The sequence below is a fragment of the Onychomys torridus genome, chromosome 9 (genome assembly GCF_903995425.1).
Source record: "Onychomys torridus chromosome 9, mOncTor1.1, whole genome shotgun sequence".
NCBI classification, from domain to species: Eukaryota; Metazoa; Chordata; class Mammalia; order Rodentia; family Cricetidae; genus Onychomys; species Onychomys torridus.
This window is the reverse complement of record NC_050451.1, coordinates 66980994-67008517: the sequence shown is the minus strand read 5'-3', so window position 1 is coordinate 67008517 and position 27524 is coordinate 66980994. Positions and strand designations below refer to the sequence as shown.

Below are 27524 nucleotides of genomic sequence, written 5' to 3'. Positions count from 1 at the left end.
TACAGGCTGGCCTCGAACTCACAGAGATCCGAGTGCTGGGATGAAAGGCATGCACCACCACTGCCTGGCCTCCTAATTCACATTTTAACACAACCTTTCTGATGTTATTCATCTTCCTTATATCTGTTCCAAATTTGTTATCCAAACTTCCAAATTCTAAAATGTGCATAAAAATATTTTAAGTGTGTGTCTTACATCAAACAAATGCTTAGCTGTAGGGAAGAGAACTGTGTATAGATGTAAAGTACAAACTGATAATAGAGATTACCTTCATGAAAACAGTCAGCGACTTAACCAGAGGGGGTTCTGTCTAGCCCCATAGGGGCAGTTCCTGAAGGAGCTCAGGCCGACTTCAGATAGAGATAAGGGACTTTGGTTGACCGTCCTTTGTGCTTCTGTGGGGTTGTATACCTTAAAGTCCCCAAATGGATGTGACTCCCTGGCATTTCCACTGCGGAGAGTATGCCTTGGGGTCCTTCATCCTCTTTCAGTGTGTGTGTGTGTGATTCTTCTGTGGCGCCGATGCTCTGTCTTCTCATGAAGGGGCCGTTCACTCGCTAAATCTCTGAGTGTCTCTCCTTGTGAGACTGTTGCGCACACAGGACCTGAGGTTTTCTCAGGAAGATAGAAATAAAAGGAAGGGCGGAGAGTGGGGGATGCAGAGAGCCGTGGGGCAAGGGCTGGCAGCTGTCTTTAGTCACAGCCTCAGTGTCCCCCTTGGTTTGTAATTCCTCAGGAAATGGTGTGTCCTGCAATGGAGAAGCTGTCTGCTCTGCCTTCAGTTCACTTTCCTGATCCTGCTTCACTTCTGTTTTTCTCCTTTTTCATTTCCCCTTACTTCTAATTTATCTCAGTTTCTTCTTATAACACATTTTTATTCAAAAACTTCTTTAGTTAACTATCATGCTCAAGTTAGCTTTTATGTAAGAATTCTTATATTTAATATGAATGTGATAATAATGACTATAAAATGAACAGTAGTTGGAGAAAATGTTTTTTTTTAATGTATTTACACTAAAAATAGACATTTTACTTTCAGCCTAAGGTTATTTCAGAAGTTTGACAACTTCCGGATTCTTGTCTGTGGAGGAGATGGGAGTGTGGGCTGGGTCTTGTCGGAGATTGACAAACTGAACTTGAACAAACAGGCAAGTGCTCTCTGGGTGGGGTCTTTGGGTCTTGCTGTGTAGCTTCAGCCAGGATCCCCGTTTCCCAAGTTCTCTCACAGTATCACTGTTGCATTCTTTTGCAGTGCCAGGTGGGGGTATTGCCTCTGGGTACCGGCAATGACCTTGCTCGAGTTCTTGGCTGGGGAGGTTCGTATGATGATGACACCCAACTTCCTCAGATACTGGAGAAGCTGGAACGAGCCAGTACCAAGATGCTGGACAGGTAAAAGAAGTTCTTCTTTGGAAAATGTCAACCTCAAGTTTGATACTTTTGGTTTCACTAACTGTAAGTCCGAAAGTCCAAACTTCCAGGGCTTGTTCAATCTCTGAGAGCCTGAACAGAGCCTGCGTAAAGTAGACACTCAATAAAAAATGCTTGGAATGAATGAATGGATGAATGATAAAAAACAAAAGCAACAACAACAACAAAAACCCTGAAAAGTGGTTCCAGTGAATTCATTATTCAATGTAAATATATACATTGACTCTACATTATTCAATGTAAATCATTATGGAGTTACTAATCTTTGTTCTGTCGTAGTTTGAGGATAGGGTCTCACTACACGAAGCTCAGCCTGACCTCCAACTTGAGATCTCCTGTCTCCTCATTCCTGAGTGCCAGGATTATAGAGGTGCTCCCCCATGCCCAGGGACGCCAATCACTTTTGATCAGTGTTCAAGTCAGGAAGCTCAAAAGCTTGCAGCTAGAGCTTCTGATGAATGGAATGGTAGGGCCCACCATCTTGTGGTTCCAGAACCTAAGAAAAGCATTGTCAAGTTCAGTTTGCTACAGGGTCTTCCCTGCATTAATTCATTCACTAATTGGATAGTAAAGAGATAAAAGAACCCTGCCAGGCTGGGGATATAGCTCAGTGGTAGAGTGCTTGCCCTGAGCGGGGGAGAGAGAGAAAGAGAGGAGGGGGTGGGGAGAGACAGACTATGAATCCTGTCTCAGAGACAGAGGGAATTATTTGGAACACACATGAAGATGAAGAACTGTCTCTGTGTTTACACTGTCCTTGGTCCCCCCCATCCCCTACCATCCCCTCCCTCTTCTGCTCCCCTCTCCCCCACTCTGAATGGTCCTATATAAAATGAAATCACAGTGTTTGTAGCCTGACTGCTGTGGTGAAGGCCTTTAGCATTTGAGTTTAAGGATCACGAAGATTCAGTAAGCCATAATTACCCCACCCCCAAGAGCACGAGACAAATATCAAAATATCATTACAGACTCGAGCTCGCATGAATCAAAACAACTTTGATAGGATTAGCCATCTGTGGAACTCTTCCTGAAAACAAAATCGCATCAGGGAGCCACCAGTCAAAAATGTAATTATGCTAAGATGAGCGATAACCTCAGTGTGGTAACCTTGTCTGTCTTACTATAATGTTGTAATGGTTGGTTCCTTTGCTGACAGCATACTGAAAAATAGAGCTGGGTGGTAGAACCTTAGCATGTATGTATCCAAAATTGCATGAAGGTGACACTCACTTAGTTGGGCCATAATGATTTGTAATCTGGACTGGGGCTAGATTCAGAACCCCTAATCCCTAAGAGTCTGGAGGTCAGAAAGGAAGGAAGGAAGGAAAGGAGAGAGGGAGGGAGGGGAAGTAAGGGGGTGCTGGCTCAGTGGGTGGAGCCCTTTCTGTCCAAGCCTGGATTTAGTTCCCAGAACCCTTGGAAACTGAGTGAAGAGTCATCTGCCTGTCTTCCCAGTGCTCCTTATGGTGAAAGGGGAGGAGAAGGCACAGGAGCCGTCCCAGAGGCTGGCAGCCAGCCGCCTGGCATGTACAGCTGTGAACAGGAGACCTAGTTTCCAACAAGGTGGAGAAAGAGGACCCACACTAAGTTGTCCCCAGATCATCTCTCTCTCTCTCTCTCTCTCTCTCTCTCTCTCTCTCTCTCTCTCTCACACACACACACACACACACACACACACACACACACACACACACACTGTGGCACATGCATGCTTGAACTCACAGACATGAGCATGCGCTTGCACACACTCACACTTCATATATACACACAGGAACAGAAAGGACGGATAACAGTGTGGTGATGGGCCAGTTAACTAGCTCAGGTGATATGGCGACTTCATGAGACTTATGTACACCGAAACAGCAGCTATATATCCTATACGCATAGTGTTTAGCAGTTTTTACCTTAATAAACATGAAGGAAGGATTTGAATGAAATAAAATCAACTTGAGAGAGAGAGAGAGCCTGGAAGAAATTCCTAAATGCTTCAGTGCTGTGCTTACTAAACAACTCAGAGTATTTACTAAAGATTTTTTGGGAATATTTAATCGTATGCATGTTCTTGCATTTGCCCCATGGAGAGTGTGGAGGTCTTTCCAGAGTCGGTTCTCTCCTGGAACCACGTGGTTCTTGTGGATCTAATTCAGCTCCTCAGTCTCTGTGCCAGAATCTTTCCTCACTGAGCCGCCTTACCAGCTGCGGCACAGAGTATTTGAAACGCTGGCTTTTGAGACAAATTTAAAGGGCAGGCCTGATGCCGCCTAAGACAAGCGCTCTAGGTCTTCACTCCCCCTAGTGGTTAGCCAAGAAATAGCACCCCGTGGTCACACTTGACATCCACAGGCGTGCCAAAAACAGGGAGCCAAGGTGATGATGAGGCTCTTTATTAGAACCATTTTGTTTTCTTAGTGATGTTACTGTTTGTGAAAAACAGGTGATCCTGGCCCCATAAAAAAGGGGATGAGAAATCAATTTAACCTTCTGCCTTATGTAGGCTTTGATAGTAGTTATTTGATCTTTAGAGCTATACTGTGACTTGGTTCATAAAAGCATCGTTATGACTGTTTTACAAAGACCAGACACAGACTTCTGGAGACGGTGGGAGTAGGAACCGCTCAGACCCTCTGCCTGGCGTTCTGTTGTCCTCATTTTATGTTGCTGACACTATCGTCCCAAATGAACTAATATTGTCATCTCTGTGCTGGACGTGGTCAGAGTCACGTAGCCAGGCTGCAGTGGGGCTGGTGCTTTAACAGATCCAGCCTCTCCCTCCCAGCACACAGGCCGCAGAGATGCCCTGGAGCATCTCGAAGCCCGGCCCCCACCCTTGCTGCCTCTTCTCCCTGCTCCCCCAGAATTCCCTATGCAGCTGGGAAGGTTGTGGTTTGGGGTGGAATCCTTTCCCACTTCTTGTCTTTTGGCTAGAGAAGTCGTTCAGCTACAAGGAGCTTGGCTTGCACGTTTGATTGCCGTGTTCTCTTACTTCTCTGTGGATGTCACTAATACTTACGTGATTTCGAGTTTCTGTGCTAACACATGTGCTTCATTCGGAGTCCTGTTCACTCTTGTGGATCTAGATCCTGCCTTTCACTTTGGGATGTTCAACATATGTATCTGTTGCATGGATGGATGGAGAATTATATAATTTTACTTGTAATGTTTTCTGTGTGTGTGTGTGTGTGTGTGTGTGTGTGTGTGTGTTTGCATGCACATGTGGAGTCCTGAGGTTGCAATTGGAAATCATCCTTGATCTACCCTCTTATTCACTGAGGCAAGGTCTCCCATTTAAACCCAGAGCTGGCTGAGGTGGCTACTCCTGCTAGCCAGCTCCTGTCTTCTTGGGCTGGAACTATGCACAGGCTAGCGTTCCGCCCAGCATGTAGGTAGGTTCTGAGGATCTGAAGTTCATGCTTTCACAGCATCTGCTGTGGCCACAGAGCCAGCTCCCCAGCTCTGAGTTACATTTTCATGTTGGGAGTTGAACAGTCGCTACAAGTAACGGTTTAATTCACGTAGTCTAAATAACATATGCCTTTTGGAAATTTCTGGAATTCTGGGTTTTTATGCGAAGACTTATTCTCACTTGTCTGAACAATTATACAGTAGGATCTACTGGTGTATGATCCATTGGTTTAGGAATTGCCTATATGTCCCGTCATTGGCTGTGTATGCTTTTTATAAGATTCATGTGCTGTAATACTGCTTTTATAATGCTCTGTAGCTATAAACATTTTTTTTTTTTTAATCTCTCATCATGTTAGACTGTACTCATGTCCTAACCCCTCCCCAAGTTTGGAATTATTTTAAATATTACTCTGGAATTATTCCGTTGATTGCTTTTTCAAATGATTCAACATTTGGAATGATTACTTAGTAATAATTGGAATTAAGTTTTCTTGAATTAAGTATTATTTCTATAAATAGTTTTCTTCCATATCATTTTTACATTACCCTTTCTTAAATTAAGGAGCGTTTACATCATTTTCATTTCTCTCTCTCTCTCTCTCTCTCTCTCACACACACACACACACACACACACACACACACACACACACAACACACGCGTGCGTGCGCGCATGCACTCACTTACAACATATTCTCTTACCGGGAGCAGTCGCTGAATGTGAAATGGTTTATTTTCATAGGTAATACACGTTTCTTTAAGACATCATTTTAAAACTTGGTTCATTAATAATGTATAATTTAGTTACTACTTTACTGATTTAGAAAGTAGAGGAGAAAAGAAAAAGCCAAAACGTATTGCATCAAGAGTAGTGATTGGGGCTGGAGAGACGGCTCAGCAGTTGAGAGCACTGGCCGCTTTTGCAGAAGACCTGGGTTCAATTCCCAGCACCCCTGTGGCAGCTCACAACTCTCTGTAACCCCAGTTCCAGGAGAGCTGACACCCTCACACAGACATACATGCAGGCAAAACACCAATAAACACAAAATAAAAGTAGTTTTTAAAAAAGGGTAGTAAGTCACTGGAAGACCAGTTTTTCTTGCTGTGACCGGGTGTTGGGATGTTTGGATGCTGCTAACTGGAGAAATGGTAGAATGTGAAAATGATAAACTATGCATCCAATGTTTTATGGGATTATCACAGTTTTCACAGTTTTGTTCCTGTCGTATCCTTGGTTTAAGATAGATTCAGGCCACAAATACATGTATATATGTATGTATATAAGATGGAAATAGTTTATTAAGATTTAAAGAAATTTTAGACCAAAGGATTTTCTCTCATCAGGTGGAGTATAATGACGTATGAACTCAAATTGCCAGCAAAGACGTCTCTCCTTCCTGAACCCACAGAAGCGTCCGAAGGATTTTATGTAAGACTAATCTTTTTGTCTACTGACCATTTGAAGTGGGGTATACTGGGGACAGGGGAGATGTTAGTGGTGACATGCTTGTTTCATGGTGTCCCTGACTGCCTCCAGTCTTCTCCCTCAGAGTAAAGAATCCTGAGGATCAAGGTTAGAATCCTTCTGTGACCATGAACCCTAAGTCACTGGCCTCTGTGGACCTCACCACTTCGTCTGTAACATGGGCCACAGTGCTGAGGACTTAAGGATGCAGATGTATATAAGTCACCAGGCATGCCAGGTCTGGTCCTCATGACCCAGAACACCAGCAGATAGCACCCTCTAGTGAGTGTCCACGCATCCTGTGCATCGGTCCTGAGCACCTGCTTGGTTAGTAGATGTTAGTCCAACTCCAGTAAGCCCCTCCCACCCATGTTCCCACCCACGTCCCAGGACTCCTGACTGGAAGATCATGCAGGGTCTCTCTTCCAGTTTGCCTGCTCTTTGAACGGGCAGCAGTCCCATGTTGAGCTCACTGACCCTGAGCAAGCAAAGGAAGAGACATTGCTCACCTCCTTCTATCCCTGTCCCAGGCCACCAATGTCTAAAATTTTCAAATCGATTTAAACCTCAGAGCAATGGAAATTTAAAACAGTCTGGCCCTCCAGGAGGTTATCTCTGACTCATTAAGACCTTTTGATCTGCAACAGTGTATTTTTCCCTCTAGGAAAATCCTCCTCTTCAGAGCTGAAATCTTTGTTTTGCCATTGAGAAAATTATTATCTCGTCAAAACCAAGGCAAGCCCTGGCAAATAGAAACACGAGGCATTCCTTAGAGATGAATGTATTTTTCAGATATGAAAGTATTGAAAAGTGTTCTAAAACATGAAAAAGTAGTAAATCATAGGAAATGGAAAAAGAAACGATGGATAGCCAGGTCACCTAGAGATACTCACTGTGGAGGTTAATATATTCACTGTTTAATTTACAGCCAAACTTTCAATTGTAATATTATTCTCTCTGACGATACCCATCATGGCTGTTTTTCTAGAAGCCAATCTTCTCAGTAGTAACTTTTTATAAATGTTATTATTTTTTTTTCCCAAAACGAGGGAAAGTAAGTCATGACCCTATTAAATGACACTGTAGTAGATTAAAATGTGGCATCTATAAATTCTGTCCTTGGATATAAAGATTATTTTTTTCCTCAGAAAGAGGTATATTTTTGTCTTTGAAGATCTGCAATGAACAAATAAATACAAGCTTCAAGTAGCAAATGACAAATGAATCAAATGACAGTTGCTAATTAATTAATTCAAATGCTGGCCATGTCATACATTAGTCACTCTTCAGTGAAGAGAATAAGCTGATCTCTGAAGACTGTTGCCCTATTTTGCATTTTAAAAAGCTATGTTTCCACTGTTCTGATCTTTCACGCTACAGATTTTTGTATTTAAACCGGGCGATTAGCGGGTCAGTGCAATATCGTGTAACTTGGGAGAACTGTATCTACTGTGGTGTGAAATTGCTTTTGCAGGTGTGGTCTGTATTTGGGGGAGGTGAGGTAGGAATTGCAAATTGGCTACTGACGGATGGACTTGGCTATAAATTTAAAATGAGATTTCTTTGAGAAGATGCCAGTCAGAATGGCATGGGCGAAAAGGAGCCAGAGGATGTCTGAGCAAGGCGGAGGAATGTTGGGGACCAGCTTGAATGGAGCTGTCATTTCTGCTGGAAAATTCTGAGTTTATGACGTGGAGTGGCCCTTGAAGAACACTTGGCAGAAGACTCTGTGCATGAAGCTGTTTAAATAGTGTGCCTATTTTTACATATCAAGAGAATGTGCTCTTTCAATAGCATGTAGGACTTGAGTCCAATAGAAAAGGAGATGGGCATTGGGGAATGTAGTGTGTTTCATTGTCTAGAAGTAGTTACTTACATAATTTTATGGTTCCTTACCAGATCGTATGGCTACACAATTGAATTTTTAAAAACCCTTTTTACTGAAGTGTAATATATAGGCAGAGAAGTGTGTATATCTTAGAGGTATAACTTGGGACATTTTCATAAATTAGGCAAACCTTACGTTAACTCACACCCAAATCACAAGACGACATTTCAGTGTCTGATAGGCCCCTCTCCTGCCCTCCACATCTTTTTCACGGATGACCACCGTCCTGACTTAACAGCCTAGACTAATTCTGTCTGGTTTAGGAAAATGAGAAAATAGAATATAAAATGGAAATCATTTTGTGTGCTTTTTGCTTTGGCTCCTTGTACCCGGCATGAAGCTCATCAGATTCATCTGTACTGTGGCGTAATTGTGACTCTTTCCTTCCGGTATCCTGTCGTATGTCCATAGAACAAATATATTGCATTTAACCCTGTGGGAATGTTCCATCTAGTCCGTGTCTTTTGGTGGACATCTGTTTCTTTGGATTGCCTGTGTAGACTCAGGCTCTTGGTCCTCTGGTGTCTGGCTTGTGTCCAGTGGCTTCCCAGGACCCATTGGTTTTTCTGTAGGAGGGCTTTACACTGCTATCACACTCTAACTTGTCAGGTTCCCCTTGCTGCTGTTGGCGTTTTTGGGATTTCAGTGTGCATTCTCCAGGTTCATGAGGAAGCTGAATTACTACTCACTGGGTTATTCCGCTTGGATTTCTAGGTTTTCATCCTTAATTTGTATGCACTAGTCTGGCTTTTACTGTATTCGTGTTAATAATGCTTCTTATAGTTATATTATTTATATATAATTTTTTAAAAATTAATATGGAGTTTTAATTGGATTTTCTAGAACTGTAAAGAACTCCAGAACCTGAAAATGGGAGTCAGGGGAAGTTTTCTGTTGCATAATGACCCCCCACACACTTTTTGAATAATGACCCCCCCAACACATACTTTTTGAATAATGAAACCCCCACTTTTCATGATAACCTTTGCCCCCCACACTTTTCATGACTGCATTTGCCCCCCCCACTTCTCATGACAGCATTTGCCCCCCCACTTCTCATGACTGCATTTGCCCCCCCCACTTCTCATGACAGCATTTGCCCCCCCACTTCTCATGACTGCATTTGCCCCCCACTTCTCATGACAGCATTTACCCCCCCCCACTTCTCATGACAGCATTTGCCCCCCACACTTCTCATGACTGCATTTGCCCCCCACTTCTCATGACAGCATTTGCCCCACACTTCTCATGACTGCATTTACCCCACACTTCTCATGACAGTGTTTGCCCCCCACTTCTCATGACAGCGTTTGCCCCCCACTTCTCATGACAGCGTTTGCCCCCCCACTTCTCATGACAGCGTTTACCCCCCACTTCTCATGACTGCATTTACCCCACACTTCTCATGACAGCGTTTGCCCCCCCACTTCTCATGACAGCGTTTACCCCCCACTTCTCATGACAGCATTTACCCCACACTTCTCATGACAGCGTTTGCCCCCCACACTTCTCATGACAGTGTTTGCCCCCCCACTTCTCATGACAGCGTTTGCCCCACACTTCTCATGACAGCGTTTGCCCCCCCACTTCTCATGACAGCATTTACCCCACACTTCTCATGACAGCGTTTGCCCCCCCACTTCTCATGACAGCGTTTGCCCCCCCACTTCTCATGACTGCATTTGCCCCCCACTTCTCATGACAGCGTTTGCCCTGTCTTGTTTTCTGAAGCAGTCATAACTGGGTTCTATCAACAACGACAATCATATAGTATAGGGTTTTCTTTTCCAGATGACAATTTATGAAGACTCTGTTGCAAATCACCTTACGAAAATCCTCAATTCTGATGAACATGCGGTGGTCATATCGTCTGCCAAGTGAGTTGTGGGGCTGAAGGGAAGAACTAGCTATGTGAGAACATGAAAGGGCAAAGGCTGTTTCCTGTCTGTGACACCATTTCTCCTGACTTTCCTTAGTAATGTATGAGAAGTGACTTAAAAGGATTACATAGAGTAATTTGAACTTGGTTTCTTTAGTCACATTAGCATCTGCATGGAGTCTATTCAGAGGGAGAAGATTTTGCTGCTTATTTTGAAAGGTTTTTGTCAGGAAAGTGTAAAAAGTATTTAGAGTTTAACTGTCTATTTGGAATGATTAATGATATCATGGAAATCATATCTCATTATAGTTTATTATTTCCCGTACACACGTTTCTGTTTAGCAACTGTTTATATCACTAAAAGGAAAATAATAAGATTCTTCAAAATGACATTTTTCAACATATTTAAATTACATAATTATATTTTAGTTTAAAGTTATCAGATTTTAGTTAATTTCATACATGGAGCTGGAGCTCTGTTATATTGTTATCCCAAATGTGGAATTTCAAATTTACTTTTAAAGTATCCTACAATCTCATCACGAGAAGGTCAGCTAGGGGAAAGGGATGGTGTCAGCTGAAATTTTCAACTCATAGGTGAGGGGATGCTTTTTAAGATTCTGCTCAGTGAATATATTGCCATTATGCAATATTGAAGGAAAGGATGGGGTAGAAGAACTGATGGAGAGTAGAAAACCCAAGAAGGAAGGTGCAAATTTCAGTTTATCACATACTTAATTTGTAATGAAGAAGAAACATAAAGGAGTCATTATGGACAAGTTTCTGGTTGGGGATTTAGCAAGTGCAAGGCCCTGGGTTTGGTCTTTAGCTGGAGGGTGGGAGGGGGTTGGGGAGGGGACGAAACGGGACAAATTTCCTTCTGACAGAAGTGTAAATGTACTAACAATTACTTTCGAGGATGTTTCTCCATGGAATAGGAAACAGCACTGAACAATAGGAAAGGGAAATGGCTTCAGGCAAGGGACCACTGTGTTTGGTGGAGAGAGAGATGGGTAGTAGTAGCACAGTGAGCAGAGCCACTGGCTGGTTTGTGTTTATTTAATGAATTGTGTTGCTTACAGAAATGTATACATTTTTCAGATTGCTCAGGCCTCAACACTTTGAGTGTCTCTCTTGTCCTGGGTTCAACCCACCTATTATTTCCTGGGCCCCAGCAGATATTTCACTTTGCTGGTCTCTGTGATCAAAAGTCTGACTGTAGAAAACTTAAAAGGACTCCGTCTTGAACTCACTGTTCCAGGCAGTCTTTGAAACTAGAATTCTCCTGCATCAAGTAGATCAGAGCACAGACCTATACTACCCGGCCCACCTTAAGTGTAGATTTCACTATGGAATCTCTAAATTCACTATTTAGATGAATTTATCCCTCTAGAGCAGCCTTTATTCCTTTTGTAATGTGGAACCACAGGAGCATAAGGCAGAATATTTCTTCTGATTAGTCCCATAATTTAAGCATCAAGTACTCTCCTAACTTGCACACCAGTCCATCAGCCCTTCAGGTATATAGGATCAGGTTTTTCCTTCAGCCTTTCATACAAGAAACTTCATGGTAGCCTGACATCATATTTGAAGAAATTCTATAAGAGTATATATTAACAAAGAGTAAAAATTATATGTGAAGTACATGAATGAGTCTAATAAATGGTAAGCTAGATTCTATTAATTCCCTTAAAAATCGGAATTTAAGGGGCTGGCACAATGGCTCAGCATGTAAGAGCCTGTTGCTCTTGCAAAGGACTCTAGTTTGGTTCCAGATCCTACAACATGGCTCACAACCATTTATAAATCCAGTTCCAGGAGGCCTGACACCTTCTTCTTGACTCCTTGGACACTGCATGAATGTTGTACATGTACATACATGACATGCAAGCACACGCACTCAGATTTTTTTTTTTTTTTTTTTTTTTTTTTTTTTGGTTTTTCGAGACAGGGTTTCTCTGTGTAGCTTTGCGCTTTTCCTGGATCTCGCTTGGTAGCCCAGGCTGGCCTCAAACTCACAAAGATCCGCCTGCCTCTGCCTCCCGAGTGCTGGGATTAAAGGCGTGCGCCACCACCGCCCGGCCAGACTTTTTTTAATCGTAAAGAAAAATAGAGAACAGAACCTAGAATTTGAAATGTCAGCCAATGCCAAGAGAATTGTGCTTATAGCTCAGTGGTTAAGTGTTTACTTAGCATGTGGAAGACCTGGGGTCTGTCCCTGACATCAGGAAGCAGGTTGAGGGCTAGATGGCTAGTGGATCTAATCCCTAAGCAACAAATAAAGCAAAAATTGTTAGGAATAATACACCTAAATGACCAGTTCAACAGCTTGGAGTTCATGTGGGTGCATATACATGTACCATGTGCCTGTTGCATTGTTCGATTTTCGTAACATTGAAATATCTGGAAGCTGCCATTACTTACCAGAGAAAGTTGTAAACTGAATAGAAAAAAAAAAAAAAACACCCTTTTGGAACATCTTTCTCTTTTTCTTTAAATTCTTTAATCTATATCAGTGATAGAAATGCTTTACATTCAGGAAGTTTCTATCAATGTACACATGTTGCCAAAACTAATCTATTCATATGCCATTTTGCGGGCCATTTTTTTTTTTCACACAACTTTTTGAGAGGCAGATATGTTATGCATTTTTCTTTCTTTTATTTCATTTCTTTGGCAAAGACACCAAATGTAATTAAAAGAAACAAACAAGTAAACCATATATTGCTGACACTAATGAGATCTGAATTGGATTAGGCTTGTGTATTATTGTATTGGTTATCTTAAGGGGGAAAATGGATGGGTTTACGGAGAACATAACTCAATTCAAGTGTCTGATTGGTTGGTAACCATACACAACCTCTTTTTCTCTTTAGGAGCAATATGCTACCAAGCTGTCCATTTGCTGACTAGTAGGTCCAGTAGGTCCTATAGATGCTGGAGAACTTGGGTCTGTTTGTTATACATGAAGAAAATTGTCTAAGCTGTGGAAGATACTACATTATTTCTAGGGGATCTGAAAGTATTATTTCTAAGGCTTATTTAAGTATTCAAGTTCACTGCAACCTTACTATAAGTATGGAGAATGAGGCTTATTCGTGCATACATTTTTCACTTAGGAAGTCCTAAATGTATCTAAGATATATTAACACAGATGGAAATGTGGTCTTATGTAAAAATGATACTGGGTATTTTGAGTTTGCCTACTTGTACTTACTTATAAATACATTTGTACATGAGAGCCCACAGACTAAACTGTGTGATTTCTCTTCCTCCTCAAAGGATACTCTGTGAAACGGTGAGGGACTTCGTTGCCAAAGTGGAGAAGGCACAGGAGAAAACACTGGAAAATACAGTAGTAGCTGAAGCCGTGGCCAGTAAAGTAAGGGGCGTGGGAGATGTTTATTGACATCATGAGCATTGCGTTGTGTTTTTTGGGTTTTTTTTTGGTTTTGTTTTTTGTTTTGTTGTTGTTGTTTTTTGGTTTTTGTTTTTGTTTTTGTTTTTTGGTTTTTCGAGACAGGGTTTCTCTGTGTAGTTTTGCTGCCTGTCTTGGATCTTGCTCTGTAGACCAGGCTGGCCTGGAACTCACAGAGATCCGCCTGTCTCTGCCTCCCAAGTGCTGGAATTAAAAGCGTACCCACCACCACCTGGCTGCTTTGTATTTTTAAAGCCTGCCTCGATGTGCTCTTGCCAAAAAAAATCTAATGATAAAGAATGATTTTTTAAAATTATATATGAGGATTTACAAAAACACCGTCTAGTTTATGGTTATCCTCTAATATGCACAAAAGCTGCATTGTTGGAGAGTATTCAGCAGATCAAATTTTATGATTCAGATCCCTTTCTCAGTGATTGATATTGTAAAGGGACATGCAGTCAACCTGACAGAGGAGGATGCCATGGGGCCAGCGGTCCCATTGGGTGAGGCCTGGCTTTCCATGTCAGACAAAATCTGGGGATCTGGTCCCCTCCCAGCATGAGTCCTTCCTTCTCTAGAGGGCAGTCCTAGTCTCCTTCCAAGTTCTATTTATTTCGTGCCTTTGCAGATTTTTCCCCCTTTATGAGCTTTCTGATGCTGAGAATCGCATACTGCCTTTCCAAGCCAGCGTCTTTTAAAGTTCATGAGAAGGCCTTTTGACGTAAGGCTTGGATAGTTTTGGCTTGGCAAGGATTTCTCCCCCTTAAGTTCATGCTGTAGCTACTGGATTGAGTGGAAGAAAAAGAAAGTGCAAATGATCCTTTTTCCTTTAAATTTTTACTTAGTTTTTGAAAATGTTCATATCAATATACACTGTATCTTGATCATTTTCACCCCTTACTCCTCTCGGGCCCCACCCCCACTCTATCTCCTTTCTTCCTTTCATATATGTATATTTTTTCATCCCACTGAGTTCAGTTTGTGCTGCTCATGTGGACACGGGTGTGAGGTCATCCGCTGGGGACTGGAAAATCCATCAATGGCCACAGTCCTGAAGAAAACTGACTTTTCCTCCCCGAGAAGTCATCAGCTTCCAATAGCTCCTTAGCCTGTGGGGTGGGACCTCCATAACCCCTCCTCTCCTCGATGCTGGAACATTTAACCGTCGGTCTTATGCAGGTCTTGTGTCGGTAACCACAGCTGCTGAGCTCATGTGTGTGACAGCCATGTCACGTCATGAAGCCACCATTCCATACTACTTCTCCCAACCCTCCAGCTCTTAGATTCTTTTCACCCTCTTTGTTGGCCATGTTCCCTGAGCCTTGGGGGTTGGGCGGAGATTACTGTTCATGTCCCACTCACAGCTGACCTTTCATAGTCCCAATTTGCAGATGTTATTTTTTTTAAATATTTATTTATGTGTTTTATGTATATGAGTGCTCGATTTGCATCTATGCCTGCATGCCAGAGGGCATCAGATCCCACTATAGATGGTTGTGAGCCACCACTCAGGACCTCTGGAGGAGCAGCCAGTGCTCTTAACCACCTCGCCAGCCTGATGTTAAGGTTCTTTACAAACGAGACCCTAAGGACTCTACCAAAATGCTCTTGGGGCTGATGAAAACTTCCAGCAAAGTGGCAGGATACAAAACCAACACATAAAATCCAGTAGCCTTCTTACGTACCAAGGACAACATCACTGAACTAAACATTGAGGTATTCCAGTCATTTCCTTCCCTATGAAAAGTTTCAGAAGGCAGGAACTCTTTCTTAGCCAGGTGTTTGCCTCTGAAGCCCTTCTCCTGTGACCCTGTCTTGGCTTTTCATCAAAGACAAACTTGATCCCAAATGTTTCTTTATCTGTAGAAAAAGAAGAGAAGCAGAAGGGCTCTGTGCCTGCTTTTCTTTTTACACGCCCCCCCCCCCTCTGTACATTTTCCTTCTTTCTCTTTCTTGGATGCCATAGTACACTCACAGAGCTTCAGCTCAGCCATGCCTGCACCTCATGATGTTAAGGGTGCCCTGCATCAATGACTTTAAAAGAAAGCCTGGTGTTTTTGCGTATGGTATCTCTTTCAATTTAGCATCAATTCTAAGAAAGAACAGCAGTTTGACATAGGTTGTAAAGATTTGAACCCGTGGGGGCTGGAGAGATGGCTCAGTGGTTATGAACACTTGCTGCTCTTGCAGAGGACCCAGGTTTGGTTTCAAGCACCCATGTGGCAGCTCCCAACAATCCATAACATCTGTTCCGAGGGTCCTGACACCCTCTCCTGGCTTCTGTGGGTACCAGGCACATGCATGGTGTGCATACATGCATTCAGGCAAAACACTCATATATGTAAAAAACATATTGTTCTAGAAAGACTTTAAAGCCTGAGATAGAATTTGAGTGATCCAGAAGTATGAATCGACAGGTGGATGCATTTTTCAGTCTTTCATACAGTAGGTCTTTATTTGTCAGATAATAGTAAGCATTTCTATACATAAGAGCCACTCATTTAAAGATCATTTTCTGTCTTCACTAAATTGAAAATGGATGTATTCTCCACCCAAAACATCTACAGAAGAAAAGACCATAGCTACTTGAATGTTGGTGTTTTCGTCTCCAGTGATGAGAATCATTCAAGATTTGTCTTACATAAAAACACATCTTACGTTGTGTCTTCCAGGCTAACATATTTGAATTTCTTCCTCCCCACTGCTGTTGCTGTTTGTTTATTTTCTTGTCACCGCAGTTGATGTTTTCTTGGTTTTCTTAGTGCTCAGTCCTCAATGAGAAGCTTGAACAGCTGCTACAAGCCCTGCACGCAGACGCTCAGGCCAGTCGAGCTCCCCCGGGGGTTGGCCCTCCAATTCCGGAAGAAGATGTTGTGGAGTCATCCAGTGAAGAGTCCTTGGGCGAAAGCAAGGACCAGCTCGTGAATGACATTGCAAAGCCCTCCTCCCAGAAAGCCGCGAAACCCAGGGAAATAATGCTGCGGGCCAACAGTCTAAAGAAAGCAGTGAGGCAAGTCATTGAAGAAGCTGGAAAAGGTACACACTCACAAAATTAGCTTTAAAGAGACTGGCAACATCCCTGCTGCAAGCATAACCAGTGTGCATAATGCTTGGATTCGGTAAAAAAAAAAAGTCTCATGACATGGTAGAAGACAATATGTTCAGTAGTTCATAGATTTGAACTTTGTCATAGCTATGCTTTCGGTAGTGAGAGTCAGCATAGCAATGATGCATAAAATAAGATTTCAGAAGTAAAGTAAGTTGCAATATTTCTATCCCAACTTAAGTACAAAAAGAGTTTATAGAACAAGTCTAAAAATTTTCATCATTTTACTTGTTGGGCTTGTCTTTAATTCTTAAAACCAACCCCATAGCTGTCAATAATAGAGAAAATAACTTAACATTGGTTTCTTATCACGGTTAATGTTTAAGAGTCTATAAATCTTTATCTGAATTTTAAAAGGTTTACTTTTTATTTTTAATTCTGTGTATGCGTGCATGTCTCTGTGTGAGTATGTGTATGGCAGTTCAGGTGCCCAAGGAGGCATTGGACCTGTGGAGATGGAGTTAACAGGCAGTTGTGAGCTGTCCAGTGTGGACTCTGAGAACCAAACCTGAGGCCCTGCAAGAGCAGTGTGTGCTCTTAGCTCCTGAGCCATGTATCCAGCACCTAGATTTAATTTTTTTGTATGAGTAAAATGTATATGCTGCTTAGAATTTTAGTGCTAGATGAAGGTTGACTTCAATATGAATAATGTTGGGAATCACCTTCCAGGTGTGTAACTTGTAATCAAGCTATGTATTTTGCTTTTGATACGTAATTTTATTCTGATAAATATATAATCTTAACAAATTTATTTGATTTTTATACTCTCCAGTGTCCACAGACATCACTCCCAATTTTGTTACTAAATGACATTTCTTTGTGAATGTAGAATTGCTTTTGATACTCAGTTCAGCTTCTCTTTTCTAAGCATCTCTTAATATGAGTTTATTTTGTTTTCACTAATGCAAATCTGTTTCCCTTCTTACTACTTAAAGTTATAGACGAGCAGACAGTTCAGCCCTGTGAATCGATTAGTCCGTCTTGTGACTATGATAACCCAGAAACAGATGAATCTAAGGACGATGATACGAAAGATTCATCAGCAGGTGAGGAAATCGTGATGGTATCACAATCAGTCACAATTAACTTTGCATTTAGTTTTCTGTTTGAGGCGAAGTGTTGAATTTTTATTCTTCCAAGGGCTTTGGGGAAGTTTATGTTATTGATGAGCATTAAAATAATGGTAACAGATTAGGTAAGCTTGTCAAATATTCCCATCTCTCATGTGAACTCTAGATACTAATAATAAACAACTAAGCACTATGAGATTAATACAGTTAGTTATCTTAAAGGAAACATCCACATTTCCCAGTTTTAGCCTAAGGTAGCATTCCAATTCCTTGGGAAATTGCTGGCCTCGAACGCACAAAGTTCGGCTCTTGAGGGATTCAACAGTCCCTTATATTTTGCTGATTGGCCAATGCTTGTTGTTAAATTAAGCTTTAAAAGACACAAGATTTCTAATTACAGCCCTTTCTTTACCAAATTATTTTTGCCTAGAATTATTATATTATTGCTTGAAGATTGTTATCTGTTTCCCTGCCTTTTGGCTTTCAGTAGGAAATGAATTTGTCCTTTTAGTATTTCATATAAGTGAAAAGTTTCTAATTACCATTGGGTAATATAAGCAGAAGGTATAAAATTAATGATATGAGGTAGTATGAATATAATTATAATATACTCTAGAGAAGTCAGAATAATGTATCAGAACATTTCCTTCTTATAGTTTTATTAAGATTTTCTTTTCAAACTTGGACTGATTTTTTTTTTTTTTAGCTTTTCTGAAGCTTTCCTAACTGTAAAAATGGAGATAATAATATGCTATTTTAATTAGGCTGACTAATTTACTGTACAAAAGTTCCCAGAATAGTGTCTGGTATGCAGTGTTTTATAAATATTTGCTGTCTATCATTATATATATACATACTAGCTGAGAAAAATTTGTACTTAAAATTCTTAAGGAAATCGAAATTAGTTTCTGTAAAGATCAGATATTTGGCATACATATCTACAGGCACGTTCTGAAATTCTCTTCACAGATGGCCATTGATTTCCTCAGGCTGTTCAGTTCTAGTACATTACTCTCTCAAGTTTGGCTGTAATGGTTAGAAGTAGAATTGTTAGACTGTTCTTTATGATGAACTCCATTTTTCTGCCTTAACATTCAACCCCTGATGGAGGATATTATTGTATCATGGTGTTGGTAATTGTATGGTAATTTTTATGATTGGCCTAATTCCTCACATGGTGTTTTACCAGTCCAAGACGACTCTGTCTTTTGCGGCTGTCTCTCTCTCCTCCTTCCCTATAGCACTCCTTAAATGATGCTTTGAATGGCTTTTACAGCATCATATTTCCTTGCTACATCTGATGTCTTCCTCCATATCTGGTGTCACATAGCTTCCTCCGCTCGCCTATAATATGGTGATTTTTGAGTTGTTTGTTTTTCTGGCTGCATCCATTTGATGAGTGTTGTCTGTCTTAAAATGTTTTGAACAAACTCCAGGTATTTACTGTAAGGCAAGAATATAGCTATTCATGCTGCTCATCCAGCACATTTTGATGTTGCCCAGACTGCTGAATTTCTTTTTGGATTTAATTGCGATAGCTTTCCCTCATCTTTATAACCTTTCATCTTTCTTATTTGGACCTATCACTTCCACCTGTTAAAATCTTTTAATTCTTCTGTCACCTCCAATGTACTTTATCTGTGAAGTTGGTAGTTAGGCCTTTGATATTGTTATCTGTTAAAATCTACTTACTACAGTGGGTTATCCATACATCTGCTCTCTTCCATACGTATACACTCATTGCCCATGGCTTCCAACCAGCCAGCATTCCACTTTACCTAATACTCTCATAAACTCAACATTCCCATTAGTCAGAAAGGAAACTGAAAGATACTGTTAGAGTGCTCTATAGAGAGGCAAGTATAGATTTAGGAAAGTCTTTAACGTTGCCACATTTGATGCCAATTTAGCCTGTAATCCAGCTTGCTGAAAATCAATGGCAATAGAAGTGTTCCTGTGTTCAATAGTTTTATTGAATCATCTATATTGTGTCATTATTAAATTATGCAATTGATGTCTGAGATGTGAGGAATACAGCATATTAATGTGTTCAAGGTGATGCCTTATTTAGGAAGAAACATGAAGGACTAATTGAATTACCTGCAGTGGAGCATCGATCTTCGTCATTAGGACACTTTCTGCTTTTCAGCAGAGATAAACATCAAAAGTTGCTTTGTGTCAGAGATTTGCCCCAGAAGTGGTGTCTGTCACACACAACAGAGTGGCGTCTGTTAGTTTTGTGCAGCTGGACAGTGTTTGATCAGAGAAAATAGCATGCAAGATTAATATAGTTAAGTTTGTAATTAGTCTGAGGGAGAGTGAAGATAATTAAGTTTTAGAGTACTTTTAAATTGAATTTAATGACTACTGTTTTTTTAAATTCTTATTGATGGCCTTTGATTAGATCAAGGTGCTATTTTTCCTTCACTAACTTGCCTCATATTATTAGAATTAAATCTTCCTTTTTGTTATTGTCTTGAATATTTTAACTGTATTGAGCTTTTACAAGAATACAACAAAACCATTTGGAGCTTATCATCATTTGAATAAACAATGGCAGGGAAAATGCTTTGGTTTTATTGGAAGATAAATGATACCTTCCCATTATTTTTCTTTTTTTTCTTAAAAGCATTTTACAAACAACGTATTTTGATCATATTCTTATCCCCTCCAGGTCCTCTCAGATCCCCCCAACTCCCTACAAACCTAATTTCATGATCTTCCTCTCTTCCTATCTCTCCCTCCCCTCAACAAAACATCTTTCCTCTCCCCCAATAAAACAAACAAACCAATAAAACGGACACAATGCAAAAAGCACACACATACACACACACACACACACACACACACACACACACACACACACACACACACACACACACACACACACACACGGTTCTGTTTTGTGTTGACCGCCTATGCCTGGGTCTGCCCTGGAGTGTGGTTGATATACCCAGTGACATTCCATTGGAGAAGACTATTTTTCTCTTTCCTACCAGGTATCATTGCAATAGCTTCTTGGTTAGAGGTTGGGCTTTGTTTCTTCTTCCTCTTCTTCATTCTGGTATTTTGCCTGATTTGAACTCATGGTAGTCTTGCATTCGATGTCTCCTTCTTGAGTTCATGTGTGAATCAGCCTCCGGGTGTCTTGAACACACTTCTTCTTTGGAGCCATTCACCACCACTGGCTCTTAGAATCTTTCTGCCTCCTCTTCTGCATAGTTCCCTGAGCCTTTAGAGGAGGAGCTTGATAAAGACATCTCATTTAGGGCTGAATGTTCCACAGTCTTTCACTCTCCATACATTGTGTAGTTGTGGGTTTCTGTGTTAATTGCCATCTACTGCAAGAAGAAGCTTCTCTGGTGAGGGTTAAATGATGCACTGATCTGAGTCCCAGCCAAGTGTCTCCACTAATTGAAGGCTGTATTAACTCCTGTTTCACATGCATTCATGTATTCCACTGGGAGTGATATCACTTAAATATGATCATTTACCCAACATTCATGATTAATTGGTAGTGTTGGTAGTACACATCATAATGGTCATCAGGCTTTAGGTTTTCTACTTATCAAGTTTGGGTTAATCACATTCAAATTCAGCATATTATTGACTTTTTTATATTATTGACTTTTAATGATGGTAGATATCTGTATTCTGATAGCATCTATTCAAAGCCAGAGGTCAGTGTATCTCCCTTGGAAAATACTCTCCAAATGTCTCAAGAAAATGAAAACAAAATGATAAATGCAGGTAAATAAAATTAACATCTTCAGATCCATTCATTGATTTAAATAGGCATTTGGTGGTTGTTGTGTGTCTTGAGTTTATAGGAGCTTGTTTAATTTTATACTGGTTTCATCTGCCATTTTTTAATCTGGACTTTTTGTCAACAGCCAAATCCACATCTCAATCTCCTGATGCCCAAGCAAGTCATGGTCATTTCCAAACTGATTCTGTCACTGGTTCAGCTATGGCTACCACCAAAGAAAATCTCCCTGTGCTCAATACCAGAATCATCTGCCCAGGTAGTACAGTTGTGTGACATGGTATATATTTTAATATGTCTCTGAGAATATGTAACTTCTCTTCTTCATGAGCTATAGAAAGGTGTTCTTAGTGATAAATGTGTTCTAGGTTGGAGCTCAGGAGCTTACCTTTTATACCTTAATCGGAGTTTACCTTCTATCTGTGACCTCTAAGCATCTCTATAGCTTTCCTTATTCTTTTAAGCCACGACTTTCTCTGAAGAGATTTTTAGCCTAGTATCTCTTCCAGCCTTGATGAAATGAGTTTACCTTGGATTAGGCTAATACAAATAGACACCAGAGGCCACAGGTAGGTGTTGGAGCTTCCCAAGGAGCTGGAGGAAGTGTATGTCCTGAATTTATGGTGGCTTTAAAATTCCTTCAGTCTTCATTCATAGTATGGTATGCTAGAGTTCATTTAGACCCTGAAAAGTAGCTTCTCGTGGAATTTCTTTTTAAAGATGAGCTCTATAATTTCAAATAATGGTTGGAGACATTTGTTCCTCCCTTTCAATAGTGATGTTACAACCAGACGATCAGGGAAATAGAGTCCCCAAAGGTTACATGAAACAGTAGGATCCAGTCAACATCTAAGGAACACACAGGAGAATACACACTCTTCTCAAGAGTATGTAGAACATTCTCTAGGACAGACCATAGCCAGTTCGGTCACAAACCATTCTCAAGTAAAATCAAAAGGATTAAACTCACGACTGTTTACTTTCTCTCAGCACAATGGATCGAAAGAACCAATGAGAGAATGAGGTTTGGGCAGCACACAACTGTGCAAACATGTAGGGGAATACATTCGAGAAAGTAATCATTAGTCAAGTGGAGAAAATACTTTGGGATGAGTGAGAACAGAAATGCACTGTCCTAAAACTGATTCAGCTGAAGTGTGCTTAGAGTGGAGTGTCGAACAGTAAATGCTGCTTTGAAAACGTTCATCCATCGCTGGCCAGTCCCTTGACACCCACCAAGATAAACCAGGACAGGAGCAGACTGATGACAGCTCACAGAGGAAAGAGAATAATAAACACGAGAGTGGACATAAATAAGAGAATTAAAAAGAGAAAATGGCAGAGGAAATGAAAAGACCTTGAGGGAAGATTCAGATCACTAAATTCAGGAATGAGGAAATCCTGAGGCATCATTATGGAGCTTGGAGAAACAGATATGATGATGATGGTACTAGGAACCCAGAGGAAACAGGCCAGTGTGTAAAAACACATGAACTAGAAATCCCATTCAAGAAGAAACCGAAATAAAATAAAATACTAGAGGGAAAAGTTGGGCAGAAGCGCATGCCTTGGGAGGCAGAGGCAGGCAGATCTGGGTAAGTTCTAGGACAGTGGTCTACAGAGCAAGCTCCCAGACAGGCTGGGCTACACAGAGAGACCCTGCCTCAAAAAGCCAGAAAAGGGAAGGGAAGGGAAGGGGAGGGGAGGGGAGGGGAGGGGAGGGGAGGAGGAAGGGGAAGGGGAAGGGGAAGGAAGGGGAAGGGGAAGGAAGGGGAAGGGGAAAGGAAAGGGAAAGGAAAGGAAAGGAAAAAGGAAAGGGGAAGGGACTTAAGGTTAGGATTGGGGGTGGGGAGAGGTAAAGGGAAAGGACAACTGAGTACCGTCCCAGACTTCTCTTGCATGTAGAAAACCCCAAGGGACGCACACATGTGCACTCACGTTCATACATGCACACAAGTAAGCTAAACCGCTATCGCTAATAAGTGAGTATGCTAAGATTACAGAGTAAATGATCAATACGCAGAAATCACATTTTTGTCATTGTATTTCCATACACCACAACTGAACAACCTGGCCATGAAATTAAGAATAAAGTTCTACTTGCAATTGCATCAAAAATGGCAAAACACTTAGGAATGAATTTAACCCAGGAAGTAAAACACTGGAAACTACAAACTGTAGAATCGCTGAATAGTGAGTGAGAAAATGTCACAGATGCTGCTTTTCACGTTATTCTCTCCATAATTCTTTATTACAACTTATAGACGTTTGGAAATATTAAAGCGCTTCACACATCTAAGTATCATAATTGAGTTTTGGCTACTGAGTGGCCACAGGCTTTGGTAGCAAAGACGTTTGGGACAAGGCCGGGCTCTGAGTGGACTGGATTTGTCTATCCTTTCTCCTAACATGGGATCCTGATGTATTTCCATCAGGTTTAAGAGCAGGACTTGCTGCCTCCATTGCCGGGAGTTCTATCATCAACAAAATGTTACTGGCAAACATCGACCCTTTTGGTGCAACTCCGTTTATTGACCCAGACCCTGATTCACTGTAAGAAACACTTTTGTACTTACTTTGCTTCATTTTTTTTTTTTTTTTTTGGTCTGTTTGATTCTAATCCTGACATTTTGCATGTGTCCCAAAGTGTTGGGTTCCATCTGCAGAAAGGGTGGTGAGCATGCTCCGAAGTTGATAATGACCAGCTCTATGGTCTGTCCCTGAGACAGGTCCCTTTCTCACCTTGCTGTTCAGCGGCCACTCTCTGGTACAGCGCTGCTTGCCTCTCTCTCTCCCCAAAGGTCTACTACCTTAGTGCTGGTTTGCACCTGTATCTACATCATCCCCTGCCATCTTCTCTTCTCAATCTGCTAATTCTGCCATCTTTCCACATCCCGCTGTACCGTTTCCTTGTTTCCAGCTTCTAACCCACATCCATCTCATCTCTTTCTAGATTCCCTAAAAACACATTTGGCAGCGTGAGATATACTCGTTTTTGTTCTCATTTTAAAATTTGCTTTGCGAATACATGTGTATGTGTATCTATCCACGTGTGTATGAGGGCATTGCACATACATGTGTGGAGGCCAGAGTTTGAAGGTGAGGGTCTTCCTCCACCCCTTTCCTTCTCGTATGTTGAGGCAGGGTCTCTCTTGTGAACCAGAGCTGGCCTGTCAGTTCAGCTAGTCTAGATGACATCGTCAGCTTGCGGCAGCCCTGTCTCTTCCTCCTGTGTCCTGAGATTGCAGGCAGGCTGCCTCGACCACCAGGCATTTACCTGGGTGCTGGCAGTCTGAACTCTGTCTTCCTGCTCTTGAGCCACAAACGCTTTTACCCATTGAGTTATCTCCCTAGCTCAAAGATGCTTTTCCTTTTTAAATCTTATTTTTGTGTTGGCATTTCTCAAGGACAGCATTTAGTATATTTTATTTTATTTTTGGAAATATTTTCCCTTTATTTTGTTTGTTTGCTTTTGTTCTTGTTTTTGAGAGAGGGTTTTACGGTGTAGCCCTGGCTCTCCTTTTTTTTCCTTTTATTATAGCTAAATTTAAGAAAGAGAGAGACAGAGATACACAGAGAGAGAGAGAGAGAGAGAGGCAGAGAGAGAGAGTGTGTGTACACACACATATCATGACATATATCTGGAGGTCAAAGGACAACTTGTAGGCATCGTTTTTTCCTTCTGTCATGTGGATCCCACAGAATGAACTCAGGTCATCAAGTTCGGTGACAAGCACCTTTATCAGTGGTGGAAGGGGAGAACTGACTCCTGCGAATTGTCTTCCGGTCTCCATACACACACCATGGCGTATGTGTGAAACACCCACCCACCCCATAAAAAAGTAATGATAAAAAAAAATCAAGTATTAACAATATTTATTATAATGTATTGAAGTTGGAGTTTCCCCTTACTCTTTGTCCATTTTTAAGGGTTGAGGGGCAGAGACTTTCTCATGATTAAGAAAGAGGACTAGGGCACTTGACTTGGGAGTCCTCCCATAGAGGCCGTCATCGATGGGCCTGTGAAGTCAGCGCCTTATGTGGAGACAGAAGGCTTATGGCCGTCAGCTTAAATAGAAAACAAGACTAACTGTCTCTGCTTTGCTTTGCCTCTCAGACCACAAATTATGCACGTGCCCTGTGACTGTGCACATGGCCTGTATGTGGGGAATGACCTGTGCTCTCCAGTCTCCTAGAAAGAATGGGCACTTGTGTGGTTGTAAGTGTGACTGTGTAAATAAACTGTTCATGTTGTCATGAACCTGAAATTGACTTCTGTGTACCTTCCCTTATTATCCTAGAGATGGATACTCAGAAAAGTGTGTCATGAACAATTACTTTGGGATTGGATTAGATGCAAAAATTTCATTAGAATTTAATAATAAGAGAGAAGAACACCCTGAAAAATGCAGGTAATTTCAATAATGAGTATAATGTTATTATGTGAAGGTAATTTTACTTTAATTTTTTTTATTGTCTCTCTTGATTTAAGGAGTAAATAAATGATATTTCCTGAGATTGCACAACAATATTTGTTTTTTAGAAGCCGAACTAAAAACTTGATGTGGTATGGAGTCCTTGGGACCCGGGAGTTATTACAGAGATCATACAAGAATCTGGAACAAAGGGTTCAGCTTGAGGTGAGTTAATCTTGAAGCAAAGACAATTTAGTTTATCCTACGTAGATAATTTGTAGAGTTAAGTTAACCTAATTTCTTCTTAGTGATTAAATGTATTCTAAAGGTAGTGTCAACCCTGTGTATAAACAGTAGGCTTAACCTTAAATCATCCTAATTGTTCCTGAAGCTGGGGCTACCAACATGAAGCCTTGTAAGGACTTTCGTAGGACAGTGTCTTTAATAGTGGACTTCTTCACGTAAATGTTCCAATTCTACAGTGCTCAACGTTTTTTAAAGTCCTTGGAAGTAGTACTTGCAGTACATGCATTTTAATTTAAATATAATTTATTTTGACCCAGTTATTTCTAACAAGTCAGTTAAAAATAGGATTTTGATAGTCTTTTCTAATTGAGGTAGAAATTGACAGACAACAAAAGTTATTTAATTCCTGCTGCAGCAGGAAAAAGATGGTTGGGAATCCTTGAAGTCTATCAGTTACTATAAATTTAATTTCTTTTATCTGTGGTCCAGGGCATATATTTTCTATCTCATTTCCTTTTGTGATCAGAGCAATTTTTATTTAAAACGCTAATACACTAATACAGAGACATTTATAATTTTAAGGTTTAAATACTTCGGTAAATAAACTAAACTGAGTATTGTTGTCTTGGCCTTGTCTTAACACTGGGGGGTGTAAGCTAGACAGCTGCTTCAGTCACTGCCAACTATATGTCATAAAGATAAGCACATAGGTCCTTTCCACTCTAAAAATACCACTAGGTGATCAGCTACTTTGATTCCTGGTTGCTTATAAAATTATAATACACACTACTAGGTGAGTGGCTACAAAATCAGGAAGGTTCACCTTTGGCAAAGGCTCTCTTCCACAGTCCCACCCCGAGTCCATTTAGGTGCCCATGTATGTACTGCATTGTATGTGTTCCTTCATTTTTGCTCTGTGTCCCCAGTTGGCCACACTCGTTAAGAACAGTAGAGAGCTCTCATCATTATTGTTAACCTTAGTGTGTAACACAGTAGCTGACATAGTCTTGTTGCAGAAGTGGATAGCAAATTGATAATTTGGTAGGAAAGATGCTCCTCAACTTGTGATGAGTGACATTTCCAGCATGGCTCCGGGGACAGACCTGATTGGGGTTCGAGGGAATGAAGAAATGACAGACAGACACATGGACAGAAAGCTGGGGTTGGGTGGTCTAGGCTGTCAGCCGGAAATGTTCAGCACTCCAGGAGGTCAGAACAGGGAGGCATGGTTATTACAGGTTGATAAACAAGGAGCTGGGATTGATGGTAAACAGCTGGATCAAAGGGACAGGTTCAGCTAACCTTGGTAGGAGCATGCTCTGTAAGCATGCAGTCTTCAAGCTGTGAACATCCAGGGGGCAGAAAGCTATGGTGGACATTTTCTGCACATACTGTCTATATTAGCACTTAGTCCCCTGAGGAGGGCCATGCCTT

General features: G+C 41.1%; 1 protein-coding gene across 5 annotated transcripts in view; it reads left to right on the top strand.

The window, feature by feature from the left end:
* Positions 1-27524, top strand: part of Dgkh (diacylglycerol kinase eta) — a 180929-nt gene that overhangs the window by 120438 nt on the left and 32967 nt on the right. For 3 of the 5 annotated variants that reach the window (XM_036199194.1, XM_036199192.1, XM_036199196.1), the window contains 11 exons: positions 1040-1148; positions 1253-1392; positions 6179-6263; positions 9979-10064; positions 13349-13448; positions 16250-16523; positions 17529-17639; positions 21557-21688; positions 23865-23982; positions 25731-25841; positions 25973-26069. In XM_036199194.1, the coding sequence (XP_036055087.1) occupies positions 1040-1148; positions 1253-1392; positions 6179-6263; positions 9979-10064; positions 13349-13448; positions 16250-16523; positions 17529-17639; positions 21557-21688; positions 23865-23982; positions 25731-25841; positions 25973-26069 (1363 nt within the window). Of the gene's footprint in view, positions 1-1039; positions 1149-1252; positions 1393-6178; positions 6264-9978; positions 10065-13348; positions 13449-16249; positions 16524-17528; positions 17640-21556; positions 21692-23864; positions 23983-25730; positions 25842-25972; positions 26070-27524 lie in introns of all 5 variants that reach the window. The other 2 variants (XM_036199193.1, XM_036199191.1) reach the window with 1 other exon arrangement.